Source organism: Podarcis raffonei, chromosome 14 (genome assembly GCF_027172205.1).
Source record: "Podarcis raffonei isolate rPodRaf1 chromosome 14, rPodRaf1.pri, whole genome shotgun sequence".
Taxonomy (NCBI): Eukaryota; Metazoa; Chordata; class Lepidosauria; order Squamata; family Lacertidae; genus Podarcis; species Podarcis raffonei.
This window is the reverse complement of record NC_070615.1, coordinates 10,355,722-10,372,772: the sequence shown is the minus strand read 5'-3', so window position 1 is coordinate 10,372,772 and position 17,051 is coordinate 10,355,722. Positions and strand designations below refer to the sequence as shown.

The 17,051-nt window shown below is 40.1% G+C and overlaps 1 protein-coding gene across 6 annotated transcripts in view; it reads left to right on the top strand.

The window, feature by feature from the left end:
• Positions 1-17,051, top strand: part of MYO9A (myosin IXA) — a 183,915-nt gene that overhangs the window by 94,169 nt on the left and 72,695 nt on the right. For all 6 annotated transcript variants that reach the window (XM_053364314.1, XM_053364312.1, XM_053364310.1 and 3 more), the window contains 8 exons: positions 5,516-5,555; positions 6,702-6,824; positions 8,259-8,339; positions 9,512-9,622; positions 11,204-11,326; positions 12,396-12,545; positions 13,850-14,169; positions 14,726-16,354. In XM_053364314.1, coding sequence (XP_053220289.1) covers positions 5,516-5,555; positions 6,702-6,824; positions 8,259-8,339; positions 9,512-9,622; positions 11,204-11,326; positions 12,396-12,545; positions 13,850-14,169; positions 14,726-16,354 — 2,577 coding nt within the window. The remainder of the gene's footprint in view (positions 1-5,515; positions 5,556-6,701; positions 6,825-8,258; positions 8,340-9,511; positions 9,623-11,203; positions 11,327-12,395; positions 12,546-13,849; positions 14,170-14,725; positions 16,355-17,051) is intronic.

Below are 17,051 nucleotides of genomic sequence, written 5' to 3'. Positions count from 1 at the left end.
TTGAGTGAAAGACTTTGTTATGGCAGATGGTAAACAGAAAGAGGACTCACAAGAAACAACTCTGAGATCTGGTAGACAATACAAAGTCGATCTTTCTATGCAAAGAAGGGCCTCTATATCAGGGGCTTCCGGAACTGCAGCTGTCACAAAGGCAAAAGTGAAAATAATGTCTTCAGAAGAAGCATTTGCAAAGGCATTGGGGAAAATAAATGACTCTTTGGAGGAACTAAAGAAGCAAGGTGCTGAAACAAATAAGAAAATTGAAGAAATCTCTGGGAAAATTGATTTAAATACTAAAAGCATAACTGACCTCGGGAATAAGGTGAACTCCAATGCAGAAGCAATTGGGAAATTACTGGAAGATTCATCCACAACACGAAAGATAGCTGAGGAAGCTAAGGAAATTGCAACGGCTGCCGAGGAAAAATTTCCACCGGTGTACAGGAAATTGGATGAGTATGAGCTGGCACTCTCTATGCAGGATATGCAACGCAAGGAGAAAAATTTAAGGATCAGACTTGTGCCGGAAAAGGAAGGAGACAATTTGGTGGATTACTTGACAAAAGAATTTTCTGACTTTTGGAAGCAGGAGCTGAATAAGGAAGAATTTAAGATAGAGAGTGCATTTAGGCTGGGAATAAGGCAGAGGAAGAATAGACCCAGAGATTGCTTGATAACTTTAAGATCAAAGGAGGAGAGAGACAAAATATTGAACCTGCACTATCAAACAACCCTTCGAATTGAAGATTTCCACATTGAGATTTTTAAAGACATTCCCAAAAGTATTTTGGATGCAAGAGGTCATTACAAGGACTTGGTGACACTGCTGAAAAGGAACTACATACTATTCAGGTGGGAGTTTCCCCAAGGCTTGTCTTTCAAATACAAGGGGAAGAAAAGAAGAATAAAGACAGTGAGTGATAAAGACAAATTCTTGGGAGAACACGAAGAAGACCTACAGAAAGAGACGTTTCCAGGACAAGGACACCCTTCAAGCAAGGGACCACTAGATACGGACACAGAACCACCGACAAAAGACGAACAACAACTGGGAGCTGTAGGAGGAAGCAAATAACCCCATCATGGCCTTGCAACTTCTAACCTGGAATTGTAACGGTTTAAATAATCCCAGAAAAAGAAAAAATATATTTCACGCTTTAAAGAAAGACCAATTGGACTTGATTTGTTTACAAGAGACTCATGTGACAAGAACACATAGAAAATTATTAATAAATAAGAGGTTGGGACAAGAATTTATATCTTCAGACAGAGTAAAAAAGAGAGGAGTGGTGATCTACGCAAAGGAAAATTTGCAACCAAAACAAATTTTTAAAGATGACCAAGGAAGATATTTGGCAATTGAAATTCAATTTCAAGGAGAAAAATTTTTGATAGTGGGAATATATGCACCAAATGAAGGGAAAGCAGAATTTTTTAAGAAGTTGCATGAGATTTTGATGGACTATATGGATTATAATTTAATCATGATGGGTGACATGAATGGAGTAGTTTCAACAAATATGGACAAAGCACAAAGACAGGTAGTCACAAAAGACGGAAGACTACCAAAAACTTTTTTTGAAATGACTGACAATATGGACTTGATTGACATTTGGAGAACAAAACACCCATTAGAAAGAGAGGGAACCTTCTTTTCTGAAGCCAAAATGACATGGACACGGATTGACCAAATTTGGGTGACTAGCAGTATGGCGTCGAACATAAAGAAAGTGGAAATCTGCCCAAAAACCTTCTCCGACCATAACGCAGTTAAGATGGTGATGAAGCAAACAACAACTGGTTCCTTCAGATGGAGAATGAATGACACCTTATTTAGAGACGAGGAGATTTGTAAGAAGGCCCAAAAAACTTTGAAAGACTATTTTGAAATCAACTTAAGGACTAAAGTAGAAAAAAGAATAGTATGGGACGCAAGTAAAGCCGTGATGAGAGGGTTTTTGATACAACAAAATTCATTAAAGAAAAGAAAGCAAAATGAGAGGAAAGAGAAAATTTTGGAAAAGATAAAAGAAGGGGAAAGGAAACTGAGACTGAAGCCAAAATCGCAAGAGATTTTAAGAGAAATTAAATTGTATCAAACACAATATATGGAACTGATGAATCATGAAATAGAATGGAAAATTAAACAAATGAGACAAAAGACTTTTGAATCTGCAGATAAATGTGGCAAGTTATTGGCTTGGCAAATAAAGAAGAGACAAAAACTCAACACGGTAACAAACTTAGAAGTGGAAGGAAAGAACATATGTAACCCAGTGGAAATTAGGAACTGTTTTCAGAGCTACTTTAGACAACTGTATACACAAGGGCCGCAGAAAGAAATGGACATACAACAATTCCTCGAGAAAAATGGGCTGAAAAAGATTTCGCAGGAAAGTAAGACAATTTTGAACCAGGAGATATCAGCACAGGAAATAGAAGATGCCATTCAAAGCATGACGTTGGGCAAATCACCTGGACCTGATGGACTGACTTCCAAATACTACAAGGTTTTGAAGGAAGGGTTGATACAACCTTTGAAGGAAGTCTGTAATGAGATCATGGAGGGGAGGAAGGCACCCGATACGTGGAGGGAGGCCTATATTACACTTATACCAAAGACAGAGACTGAAAAGACCCAACTTAAGAACTACCGACCCATCTCGTTACTAAATGTGGATTACAAAATCTTTGCTGATATTTTAGCAAAGAGATTGAAAAGAGTTTTGATGGAGGAGATTCATGGGGACCAAGCGGGCTTTCTCCCGAAAAGGCATTTGTCGGACAATGTAAGGAATATAATTGACATTTTGGAGAAGCTGGAAGTGAATATAAATACCAAGGCTGTTTTGATATTTGTGGACGCCGAGAAAGCCTTTGACAATATATCTTGGAGTTTTATGTTGAAGAACCTCCGGGGGATGGGGGTAGGCCAAGGGTTTGAAAATGGTATAGGTGCAATATACTCTGAGCAGAAAGCAAAATTAATTGTAAATAATGTGGTTACAGAAGAGTTCAAGATTGAAAAAGGGACACGTCAGGGGTGTCCTATCTCCCCACTACTTTTTATATCGGTCCTGGAGGTTTTGCTTAATATGATTAGGAGGGACCAGCTGGTTAAAGGGATTCAGGTCGGAGCTAAACAATACAAATTGAGAGCATTTGCAGATGACCTAGTACTTACATTACAAGAGCCAGAAGCTAGTACGAAAAGAGTTTTGGAAATAATTCAAGAGTTTGGTCAAATGGCAGGATTTAAATTGAATAAGTTAAAGACTAAGGTATTGGAGAAAAATTTAACACAGATTGAAAAAGAAAGGTTTCAGAATGAGACAGGGTTGACTCTGGTTAAAAAAGTGAAATACCTGGGTATAAATATGACAGCTAAGAATGTGAACCTATTTAAAGATAATTATGAAAAAACTTGGACAGAAGTGAAAAAAGATTTGGAGATTTGGTCAAACTTGAAGCTTTCCTTGTTAGGTCGAATTGCAGTTATAAAAATGAATGTATTGCCAAGAATGTTGTTCTTGTTCCAAGCATTACAAATAATGGATAAAATGGACTGTTTCAAGAAGTGGCAGAAAGACATATCTAAATTTGTCTGGCAGGGCAAAAAGCCCAGAATTAAATTTAAGATTTTAACGGATTCAAAGGAAAGAGGGGGGTTTGCCCTGCCAGACTTTAAACTGTACTATGAAGCGGCAGCTTTCTGCTGGCTAAAAGATTGGCTGCTCCTTGAAAACACAGACATTTTGGATTTGGAAGGTTTTAACAATATTTTTGGGTGGCATGCATATTTGTGGTATGACAAGGTTAAAGCACATAAAAGTTTTAAAAACCATATTGTCAGAAAAGCATTATTAAATGTCTGGGTCAGATATAAAGATTTGCTGGAAAACAAAACCCCAAGGTGGCTGTCGCCAATGGAAGCTAAGGCAGTTAAAAAGTTAAATATGGAGTCGAAGTGGCCAAGATATTGGGAAATTCTGGAGAAGGAAGGGGACAAACTGAGATTGCAGAGTTTTGAGAAATTAAAAGGGAAGGTGAGAGATTGGTTGCACTATCACCAAATAAATGAAGTGTTTAAATTGGACAGTAAAATTGGCTTCCAGGTGGAAAAATCAAAATTGGAGACTGAATTGTTAGAATCCAGTACTAAGAATTTGTCAAAAATGTATAATTTGCTGCTGAAATGGAATACACAAGATGAAACGGTTAAATCAACTATGATTAAATGGGCTCAGGACATTGGTCATAATATTTTGTTTGCTGACTGGGAAAAGTTGTGGACTACCGGGATGAAATTTACGGCATGTAATGCCTTAAGAGAAAATATTATGAAAATGATCTATAGGTGGTACATAACCCCAGTCAAGCTTGCAAAGATTTACCATTTGCCTGATAATAAATGTTGGAAATGTAAAGAAAAGGAAGGTACATTCTTTCACCTTTGGTGGACGTGCCCGAAGATTAAGGCATTCTGGGAAATGATCTATAATGAACTCAAAAAGGTATTTAAATATACCTTCCCTAAGAAACCAGAGGCCTTTCTCTTGGGTATTGTCGGTCAAGGGGTGTTAAAGACGGATATAACTTTCTTTATGTATGCTACAACAGCAGCTAGAATACTCATTGCGAAGTACTGGAAGACACAAGATCTACCCACACTGGAAGAATGGCAGATGAAGGTGATGGACTACATGGGCTTGGCAGAAATGACGAGCAGAATCCGAAACCAGGGAAGAGAAGCGGCGGAAGAAGAATGGAAAAAGTTTAAGGACTATCTAAAGAAATATTATAAAATTACTGAAAGTTAGAATGATGTTGGACTGGAAAGTAAATGGTTACTATTAGCAATGGTTAAGACAAGGAGAATAAGGATAGCTTAAATTTAAAGTAAAAAAAAAGGGAAGATTTGCTGAGTAATTGATTAGAATTTGGAATACAGGAAAGGAAGGCATGAGGAAGTCGAGGAAGTAAGGTTTAAGAAATTAGGATATGAAATTGTACTTGTTTTTTTTCTTTTTTTGTTTTGTTTTTGTTATTGTTTGTTTATGTATTTGTTGTTGTTATGTATTGTCTGTGTGATTATAAAAACTGTTTAATAAAAATATTATAAAAAAAAAATGAAAAAAGATGTGTGAAACTTGTATTTTCAGTTCAGTATCTCTTCAAATGGATCAGCCATAGGCAAACTCCGGCCCTCCAGATGTTTGGGACTACAATTCCCATCATCCTTAACTAACAGGACTAGTGGTCAGGGATGATGGGAATGGTAATCCCAAACATCTGGAGGGCCGGAGTTTGCTATTCCTGAAACAGATGCACACACTTCCACAAGCAAGAGTGCGAGTGACCACATGAAACCAGCTCTCACAATAGATTTGTTGACACTGCACTAGTACATGCTTTGCCATTACACCAGAAGCAAATGTTTTTCTCACGAAAGTTTACAAATTAGCATTAACATGTCCCTGCTGCTTTAATATGGATCTTTGTTGCTTCTTCCTAGGCGAAACAAGAACTTCAAAGCGAAGCCTAACCTTCCAAAGGTGAGAGTACTAGAGCTAAAGAACCTGAGCTAACATATTTAAACTAGATTAATTTCACAAATGATGCTGTTTTTTACAAGGCTATTCCTTTTTCATAAGAAAGCATACAGAAAGTGTACACTGTCCATGAACTCATAGTGTGGTTTTCACCATGTGTACAATTGATGTACAGTGGTACCTCTAGTTATGAACTTAATTCGTTCCGGAGGTCCATTCTTAACCTGAAATTGTTCTTAACTAGAGGCGTGCTTTTGCTAATGGGGCCTCTTGCTGCTGCTGTGCTGCCTGCACACGATTTCCGTTCTCATCCTGGGCAAAGTTCTCAACTCGAGGTAACTCTTCCAGGTTAGTGGAGTTTGTAACCTGAGGCGTTTGTAACTCGAGGTACCACTGTATTAATGTGATGTGCATGTTTGCAAACCATATACAGTGGTACCTCGGGTTACATACGCTTCAGGTTACAGACTCCGCTAACCCAGAAATAGTACCTTTGGTTAAGAACTTTGCTTCAGGATGAGAACAGAAATTGTGCTCTAGTGGTGCGGTGGCAGCAGAAGGCCCCATTAGCTAAAGTGGTGCTTCAGGTTAAGAACAGTTTCAGGTTAAGAACAGACCTCCGGAACGAATTAAGTACTTAACCCGAGGTACCACTGTAAACTGCTGTGAGCACCACAACCACAGAGATTGTGATGGCACGCCCACTCACTCCATATCAACTGTTAGGTTTTGAAAAAGGGGTTTTACTTTTTTTAAGTGGAGTGGGAGGGTGGAGGCAGTGGATTATTTTTCTGGTGAATGCAACTGGGAATGCATGGGCCCTTCTCCAGCTGTAATCCCCAGGAAGATCACTGCCCCCCCCCCCGGCAACAATTAGAGAGGAGTAATTTCAGAGGCTTACAGCTGGAGGGTAGAGATTTATTCTTTCCTCAATAGTTGAGACTCCCAAAAGTAAACTTTGTGCTTCCAAAGTGCAATTGGGCTTGAAAAAAGCCTTCTATTGGCTACAGTGGAAGCCTAATTTCAGCAGGGGGAGGGTGGGGCAGAGACCTGTGGGTACCATGCTCCACTGTTGGTTTCTTGCAAAGATTTGTGCTTATGTTGGTTCAAATTTCTCATAACCAAAGTTATAATCTTTGTGTTTCTTAGCACTTGCTTGAAGTGAAATCGCTCAAGCACTTGACAAACCTAACTCTCCATGACCGTATCACAAAGTCTCTTCTCCACCTTCACAAGAAGAAGAAGCCTCCAAGCATCAGTGCCCAGTTCCAGGTAACTTACCGTTGTTAATTTCATGAAGTTTAACTTAAGGAAAACCATGTGGAATATCTATTTCCAATGGAAATAAAATAGGGATACTAGATGGACTGGAATGCAGCCTACTCTTCATTTTAGGAAAAAACAACAAGAACAACAATTGGTTGCAGTTCCCATTTTCTTTATTATCCCTGGTTGTCCCATTCATTTTTACATCACAGTCTTTTTTTCTTTCTTTTGGCCAATTAGTAAATTCTCTAGTTCCCTCTGGGCATTTCCAGCCTTATGTAAGTCAACTCGGTAACTGACTCGCATTAAAGAAAAGATTGTTGCAAGCCAAGCCATTTATGTATGGCTTAGATCTTCTTTAAAATCCCTTAGACATCAATCAGCCCTTTGGGGTCATAGCTACCATAACACAGTAGTAGAATATATGCGTTGTGTGCATCATGTATCGGCTTCACTCCTATTACCTCCATATTTTTTTTTTAAAAGTCAGAGGTAGCTCAACTGGGAAATAGAACTCTGATTCAGATCCTGAAAAGTTTCTGCCAGTCAGTGTAGACAATACCAGGCTAGACTGATTAATTGTCAGATGTGATATACAGTAAGTCAAACTGATATGATTATATGACTTTATACTTGCATAGGCTGTGACTGCTAACTCCACAGATGCCCATATGAGTCCTTAATAAAGTTCAGGACATAAATTGTATGTCAGTTTGAAATTTTTGAACAGTATAGTAATTACCCATATACTTTCTGCCAAAGCTGTTTTAATTTCAGCAGTACTATGCTCTCTAAATAGCTTAGTCCAGGGCCTTCCCAGCATTTCCAAGTCAGACATTACAGAAAAATAGAGTTGGCTATCATCAGCATACCAATGACACTTTGCTCCCAAATGGCTTCATGTAGATGTTAAATAGCATTGGAGACATTATAGTGCCCTTTGGCACCCTTTAATTCAAAAGCCAAGTGGTTCAGGTATGCTCATCCAGAGCTGTCTTCTGAAACTGTCCCTGGTGATAGTCTGTCCCCATCAACAGTCTAACTGCAGAATTTCCACAAGCTTGAGCCTCCGGTCCAGGCCTATAGGTAAGCTGAACACCTTGTTTCTTAAGTAGATAAATGAAGCTGAATTTTGAATAAAATATGCAGTATTCCAGAAGGAGAACTGCTGAGGGACATGTATGCTATTGTTCTGACCAGTAACATGCTTTTGAAGATTTACATATATGTACTTAATGCCATTATTATGCATTGTATAGGAAAGCCATTTTCATGTCTTTGAATGTCTACAATAAGAAGCAATATTATCACAATTTCTATTTCATATGCGTGTTAAATTACAGTTTTAAAATAGCATAAGGAGAGGTTTGGCAACATGTTATTTTCTTACCAAAATAATTGTTGCAGAAGCCAACTCCATAATTTTATTTTCCACTTTAGGCATCGCTTACCAAATTGATGGAGACCCTTGGCCAAGCAGAACCCTATTTTGTCAAGTGCATTCGCTCCAATGCTGACAAGGTAAATGCCTCTCCAATCCCAAGTACGGTAATCCACAATGAAAATCAGTTTTGCTGGACTGTTTTAACCAATCCAAATAACTTGATTATACTAGCCATTGGCCATGATAAATCTGAATATTAAAAAAAAATGTAAAGAGGTGTAGTGCCCTTTTGATCTTTCAGATCATCAAAACAATAATCCTCAATACCATCCTTCTATACATCAGGAACAAGGATTCAGCTAGCAGTGGGGAAGATGAGCTGTGCCCATAGTACCTGGGTAGACCAGTCTGAAAACCCAGGACACAGATTTTCACAGCCTTCTAGTGGCTATGGTGACTCATTTTCCAGAAGTTATGTATATAGTGTTAACTCTGGAAGTGTATACTCAATTCTGACCAAACCAAGCCTTGCAAACTCCATACACTAAATACATTACTTCTGGTAAATGAGCCACCATAGCAGCTAGAGGGCTGTGAATTTGTCATCTCGGGGTCTCATGCCAAAGAAGACAGTGCTTTTTTCTAGAGAAATAGGTGCCGGTACTCACCATGAAGTTGTTAGAGTAAGTGCCACACTTTTTAATAACAAAAGAGGTGCCGGTACTGCATACCATTGAGTACCCTCCCCCCCTTTTAAAAAATAAGCACTGAATATACCTCTCCATACCATTAGCCTTGGCAGGCTGAAATCTAGGATTCCTATGCCTCCCCAGGGATTGGGGACTAGATTTCCTATCTAACTGCATTCTCTGGGGCTTGGGGGATACCCTGAAGAAGGCCTTTGACCAAGGACCAAGTTGCCCCAGTATCTGTGGAAGAGCCTTATTTAGGTGCCCAGACTGTTCTCTGTCTCCACTGGGCTTCTCCCCTTTTTCTTACTCTCTTCGGCTTTTTACATCCTCCCTGTCCCCATATCCTTTGTTCTGCCTGAGGTACAGCAGCTGGGCTCCTTCTCTTCCATCAGGACCATGACTGAGAGTGCTCCACCCTTTTCCCAAGTGGAGCCTCCTTAGAGGCCATTGCCTGGTTGATGCTGGTGGTGTAGACTGGGATCTATTTAAAGGGCAGCCATCAGCAAAGGACCGGTGAGCCCTGGTAGCCAACAAAGTCCTCCATGGAAACTTGCTTACCTGGATGAACTTGCAGTGAATGTGTAACTGTTTGGCCCTTGTATGCTTTGTTTTTTCAGCTTCCCCTGAGGTTCAGCGACAACCAGGTGCTTAGACAGCTGCGGTACACAGGGATGCGAGAGACAGTGCGCATACGACAGTCAGGATATAGTTCCAAATACACCTTCAAGGTTAGATTATTTGAATCTTCCAAAAAAGTATTGGCGAAGTGGGCTCCAAGGCACTATGGTCAGTTGTGCAATTCCTTGATTTAAATGTAGGTGAACGCATAAGTGGATGGAAAGTATTATTTCTGCAGCTGAAAATGATGCAACTGGCAGAACAAATAGCCATGTCAAATTAGCGCTTGCAAGCATGCAGAGTTGTGGCTGGGAATGTTCATTGTGAGCTGCAGCTGCTATTTGGCAAGGACTGAGAAGTAAATAGAAAATCAGTGAAGGAAAGGAGGGACCATGGGATGCTGTAGAAACATTGTGCAGGAAATAGTGATATTTGTGTAAAACATATTTGTGAATTATTATACTTTTACAAAACACATTTCCAAATCAACATGTTAATTAAAGGAAAGGTCAACCATATTCTTGCTACACTAGTCTTGTGCATTGAGCTACTTGGAGTGAGTTATTCAGAGTGATAGCCTCTATTGTGCTTTGAAAGCGTATGATTTGAAAAGGTAGTCTTCTGATTTTAATAAATCTTTAGCTTTATTTTCCATGTAGTTTTTCTAAAGCTACAAATTGGCTGTGATTAGACAGATGTGTCAACTATAATATGTTTTGCTCATTGTTTTGTAAACATTTTTTGTTATATACTTTGTCGGACACCCAAAGCTGAAGTTCTGGTTTACTCCAAGTTACATTTCTTGAAATGATCTGTTTTAATAAAACCCTCCATAGTCTTACTTAACTTTCTTCCTAGTGGAAGAGAATTCATTATTGGATAATCTTCTAATCCCAACCATGTACAAATGTTACTCCATTAAAGGCAAATTCTCCTAATGGTTCTGCTACATAGAGGAATGTTTTGAATGAAATTTTGGTTTCAAAAAATCAATGAATTGGTGTTTTTGTGGTTTTTTTGCTGAAGAGATCAGTGATCATGAACTGGTGATGAAACTTCCTTGGAAAGCCTGTGTAGATTTTTGCATCCCGGTGTCACATTTTTCATACACCCACCAGAGTGATGTGCATGGGGAGAGCTTAATATTGCTCCCTGCCCCCCCCAAAAAAAAAGATTTCATGCCTTTCTGATTAGCTCAGTTGTGTAAACTAGAGAGCTTTGAATATAATAGGCAATTAAAACTGTTACTTTTCAGTATCCACAATGACAGCCCTTTTCAGGATTGCTATGTTTATATACTGATTATGCATTTAGAACATTTGTACTCCACTTGTCAGCTGAAAAACCTCCCAGAGCTGCTTGCATACAATCAGTTAAAACAAAGCAGTCCCTTCAGGCTTATGATCTAAAAAAGCATGACACACCAGAGAAAGGGGACACAGAAGGAAGAGGAAAAAAGCAAACTCAGGCACCAGTTCCTAAATAGTAGTTCTTGTAATGCTCAGCCAACATAGAAACAGCTCAGGGCAGAAGCTAGTCTCTCAGCAGAGCTGGTGGAATGATCCCTGTTTCTCATCTCATCTACTAAGGCAGCCTGAATTTCCATAGATACAGAGTTGACTTCAATGAACTTTCAAAGTAAAATGACAAACTGTGTTAAATAACATGCAGAGGTATGCCTAATTTTTCAGGAGTTCGTGGATCATTTTCATGTACTTCTGCCGAGGAGCATGGTACCATCCAAGGAGAATATCCAAGAATTCTTAAGGAAAACAAAGACCAACCCTGACAATTATCAAGTGGGACGAACAATGGTATGTTCAAAGCCTCATTTCCCTTTTGCTTCCTGACACAATATTAAAATGCATTTGTCCCTTTCTAGTATCATTTATGGGTGTACCCTGCTGCCATAGTGGTGTTTTTCAGATATACAGTGACCCATTTAGCATGTATTGATAACACAGACCACGGCTTATCAGTAACAAGCAAATCTATGGGCTCCCAGAGAGGAGATTTGGGCTGTTTGCGCCTTGCCAGTCATTTTGCTGCTTCTCTGACCTAAGCTTTAGTTTGGCTCAACATGTTGTCCAGACCTGAGCTCATAGCTTAGCTTTCTGCAGACAAACCACACACTGTAACAAAGGTTTGTCCTATGGTTTATAACTTCTGGTTTGCCGGGGGGAGCTAAACCATGAACCCAGACTAGGACAGCATACTAAGTCAAACTGTGACATAGCTTAGCTCGGTGCAGTCCATCAGCAAAATGAGCAGGGGAGGAGCAAAGTAGCCACAATTTTAGTGTTGCATATAAAACATTCTCTGGTAGAACTCAAAATTACAACTCCCCAAGACATTTTTTGCCACACCAAAGTTACCCCAGATGAATGAGGCAACTCACCTTTCAGTTCATTTTCAAGTATGTGAACATCAGTTGGAATTTCTTCCTGAAGGTGGGGAGAGGAAGATTCTGAAGTAAATGTGACCCTTATTTTATTTAAAAGGCATTTTGTGGATTTGCTTCAATGTGTGTCTTAAAAAATAAAATAAAATAAAATAAAAAATAAATTCTTTAAGTTTGTGGTGATTCCCTCATCCCCTTCATTTTTTTTTTTTTAAAGTATTCAGGCTGCAGACTTGATGTAAAACCCAATAAAGAAGTTCATATGATTCCATATGTTCAGCCAGTTGTGTCCCTGGATGAATATTCAGGCTCTTTTTCCCTTGTGAGTGCCGAGATTGGTGGGCAGAACAGGTTCTTCCTTTGTTTTGTTACTTACACCATTGCAATTATTTTGCAGAAATCTTTATAGGTGCCTGATGGGGAACTGACAGTAATTTGTTCATTAATAAATAGGCATTTATTATTGCTCTCCACATTGTTAGGTTTTCATGAAAGAGCAGGGACGTCAGCTTCTACAGGGCCTGCTGCATGAGGAGGTGTTGCGAAGGATCACTCTGTTGCAGAGCTGGTTCCGCACTATGCTCTACAGGAGGCAGTTCCTGAATTTGAAGCAGGCAGCTGTGGTGATACAGGTGGGTGTCAACAGTGTGATTTCCAGTAATTTCAGACATTTAGCATGCCTGACGTTTATCTCAAGACAAAAGCTGTTTCTTTTATGTTACATATAGGCCTGGTTTGTACATAACACTAAGCCAAACCATGCCTTCCTTTGCACTTCCAAATGTGTACACTCCCAGAGAGGAGATTGTGAATGCTTTGCTTCTCCTTAGTTAATTTGTTGCAGCACTGTGCTGATTTTGAACACAGACTTGGGGTTAAACTCGCTGCAGACAAACTGCAAACAGTAACCAAGGCTTAGCCTATGGTTTGCAGCTCATGATTTCTTTAAACCACGAACCTGGGTTTGGACAACACACAGCCAGACTTAGCACAGCACAGTGCAGCAGTAAGATAATCAAAGGAGGAACAAAGTGATCACAATCTCACTCCAGATTTTGCTCATTTGCAAAAGCCATGGTTTGGATGACACACTAAACCAGAGCTTTCCAAACCGTCCATGTTGCTGACAAACTTTTTAGATATGCATCATTTTGTGACATAGTAATTCAGTTTTTCCAGCACACCGGAGGTTAAACTAACTCCTTATAAGAGCATTCGTGCAACATACCCACACCCTGCAGCTGACACACTAACGTGTCACGACACACTGTTTGGAAAGCTCTGCACTAAATCAAACCATGGCTTGGCTCAGTGCAGCGCAGCAGCAGAACCACTGAGGGGAAGCAGAGACCACAATCTCTTATCTAGGAACATGCTCGTTCACACTAAACCATGGTTTGGCTTAGTGTTGTGCAGAAATGAGGGCATAGTTATGTGCAGAACAGTGGCATTGTAATAACAAGGAATGTGGAAGCTTAATACATAGTAAGGCATCTGTCAGTATATTTATGCACAGTTAATAAAATTATTTTCATATCATGTGTATATCTTTACTAACACTAAAAGTCCCTTCTCAATTTCATTCATACCACAAAGTATTTGTCCAGGTTGTTATTGAAAAACATGATTGCTCTCTCTTTTGCTTTGTCTTCTGTCATCTTAAATGTCAGTAAGACACCAGCTTTAAAAATGCTTGCACCTCATCATTTTTAAACTTTTTTTTTTTTTACCTGAGTACAGATTGGTCATCGACAAGAATAAGATAATGGCTGTTCAGCCTTTCTTCTTCATTCAGTACCACTTGGTCTTATAAATAGGCGAAATTGTGGTTATGCTACTGGATCTTTGTTAGATATTGTTTTCAAGGATCTTTCTATTAAGGGAATCTGACATAGTATGGAGTACTGGAAAATATTTTCTCTCACTCTTCCCATAGCAATACTGGCGTAGTTACCAAAGAAGAAAGCAAGCTGAGGAAGAAGAGTCCCTAAACCATTCCATCTGTTTAGGCAAGGCAGCAGTTGTTCTTCAGGCCTACTGGCGAGGCTTTGTGGCAAGGAGAAGATTTCAGCAGATGCGGGTGGCTGGCTATATTATCCAGAGCTACTGGCGGGAATGCTTGAGGCACCGGAATGCTGCGGCTACCATTGTCCAGGCAAAATGGCGAAGCTACCACACCAGAAGTGTCTACAGGGCCAAGAGAAACAAAGTAATTTTGTTGCAAGCAGCGTATAGAGGATACAAAGCACGGCAGAGGTAATACTTGTAACCTTCATGGGAGGACAAAAGTGTGTGTAAATCAGGTTTTCCCAAAGTTCCCAATATTGACCCCCTGAAGTGCGGCAGGTGAATAAAGACCAAGGGATTGAAAGGGAGTAGAAAAGGGCCAAGGGGTGTAAAGAAGTTTCAGTGGGATGCTGCGGAAAATTTAATTAGGAACAATGAGCTCAGAAATAAAGGGCATTAAAGGGTTAATTAAGATGCAAACTTAATTTGGCTTACAGCATGGTTTTCATACTTGTTAAAGCCCATTACACCCATCTCATCTCTTCTCAGGTATGGTATTGTTACTAACCTCACTTTTCTTTCTTTCTTTTACATTTTATTGTTCCTAGTAATGGTGATTGACTTAATAATCTTGCCATGTTGCTAGAGGAACAAGCATGGAAGAAAAAGGAAAGTCTCATAGAATTGTAGATTTGGAAAGTACCCCAAGGGTCATCTAATCCAAAGCCTTGCAATGCTTTAAAGAGAAGGGTGAGAAATTTGTAACAAATAATTCTAAAATGTCTTTTCTTTCTTTTTAAAAAAGGTTGAGGATTTTAAAGGAGCAAAGCTTAAGAGAGGCTCCATTGAGGAATGGACTGGCAGTTAAAGAAGAGGATGGACTTGCACCAGGGGACAACCTGGATGTTACAGGTTCAGATCCTTCTAAATGGGAGGATCGTTCATTTGAAGAGCGAGTGAAAGCTGTGGAAGAACATAAGTCAGTGATTGAAAACAGAGTGGGTCAAATTGATCCCTTGGATAATTCTGAGGCTTTATTGTACAAACACTATGAGAGAGCCAACAGCCAGGGTGGAGAGAGCATAGATGAGCAAGTTCTTGTGAGAGAGAGACCCAAGTCATTGGAAGACCTCAACCAGAAGAAAGGAGTTCGTGCAAAGCGAGAGAGCCGGCGGATGCGTGAATTGGAACAGGAAATATTTAGCTTGGAATTGCTTAAGGTCCGGTCCACTGGTGGGGCGTCTCCCTCAGAAGAGCATCAGTGGTCACCAGAGATGATTTCTGAAGACACGCAATCTCCCAGGGGAACTCCAGAGAGTGAAAGCTCTCAGGGAAGTCTAGAGATGCTGAGCCATGAAGACACTCAGAAGGGCAAGCAGGACCCAACCTTGCTGCACGAGCTTGTTCCCAGAAACTCATTACCAAACAGCCCTAAATCTGACAGTGTTAAATGCATCCCCATCCTTGATGCAGATGTAAATAGAAATGTGTTGGGTGGGAAAAGCTCTGAATTACCAGAGTGCCTTGCTGCTAAAGATGGGTCAGTTTGCGATTCTCAAGGCGTTGTCTACAACTTGCACACAAGAGAGCCACTCATTTCAAGCAGCCTACCTACATTTTACCTGCCGCCACAGGACAGTCTCAGAGCTGGCCAGTCAGTTATAGAGAATAATTTAAGGAACAAGCGAATGGAAATAGGGGGGAAGTTTTTGTTCCCAGAAGCCAAGCATACCACTGAACTGGATGGGGCGGGGCAGAGCAGAACCTTTCATGGAGAATGTCCACCTTCCTTCAGAGGGCAAGAGGGCCCTGCTTCAGAAATGCCATCTTCAGATCCAGTTATCAAGAAGCTGGAGAAGTTAAATGTGGAGAAGGAAGAGCGCCAGAAACAAAAGCAACTGCAGAACGAGAAAGAAATGATGGAGCAGATTCGACAGCAGAAGGAAATTTTGGGGAAGCAGCGTAAAGTTTTTGAGCAGCAGAACAAGGTCAGGGAGTCCTCTCAAGGAGCCTCTATCAGGTCACCAAAGAAAACGGACAAGCCTCAATCTCTCCTCATTGGGAGTCCCCAGAGCAAAGAGGAGCCTTGTCTTACAACAAGTGCAGGGCCCACTTCAACGGTAGATATTAAAGGTCTTACTGTCACAACAAAAAGAAGCCCGCCTGCTTGCCAGAAGACCCAGAAAGAAAAGACTATCATCATGATCCTGGAACGAAAGGAAGACAAGACGCCAGGTGTTCAGCAGTCTGCTGGAAGAGACCAGTTAAGCTTGCAAATGGCGGCTGAATCTCAAGAAGGCTCGAGCAATCTGCCTGCAAGAGAAAAACGGTTCAGGTTGCCCCGAATTCCTCGCCAGGGTACTGAAAGCTCTTCTAATGAAACTAGAGGTGGTTCTATTTTCTTTACCCCAAAGGATAGTCATGTGGGTCTTAAGTGAGTATGATGTTGCAGTATTTCTATTTCATTTTCACTTTTACAAGGCCTGAGCTCTCCTAGAAATATTAACTGCTTGGAGGAAAACCAAAGGATTCTTCCCCCAGAAAAATCATGCACGGGAAAAATTCAAACATCAAAATGGCATTTGTTTCTTTTGTTTTCTACATGGTGTTCCTGTAGTAGATATATATTTTTAGTATACATATATGTTCTGGCTTTTTCATTTGTATGTATATTGACATTTATACAGGAACATGTGTGGCTTACCTCCAACCCAGAACAGTATTAACGGGGAGAGGGGTCTATATATACACCTATTGATAGCGATGAAGTTGGGAGTGTGTATGTGAAAGAATGTCACTATTTTACTCTGTGCTTAAGAAATCAATGTTCTACCCCCAAAGTTAAAATTCTTCAACCTATATAAAGTATGCATCTTAAGTTGATTTACAACATTTTATATTTTCCACAATCTAGGTTTCTGCTATTCATAGGTGTAAGAACCAATTCAGAGTGCTGAAGCACCTGTCCTCTTATTTGGTCATCTTCAGTTTCAGAAACTTTACCCAGACACCGGCTATACACTTCTGAGACTGGGGTATAGTGTAGTACTGGCCGAGAGGCTTTGCTATGTATAGCAGAGGGCTCAAATCTTGCTCTGTCATGAACTAAATTGGTGGCCTTAAGCAAGCCA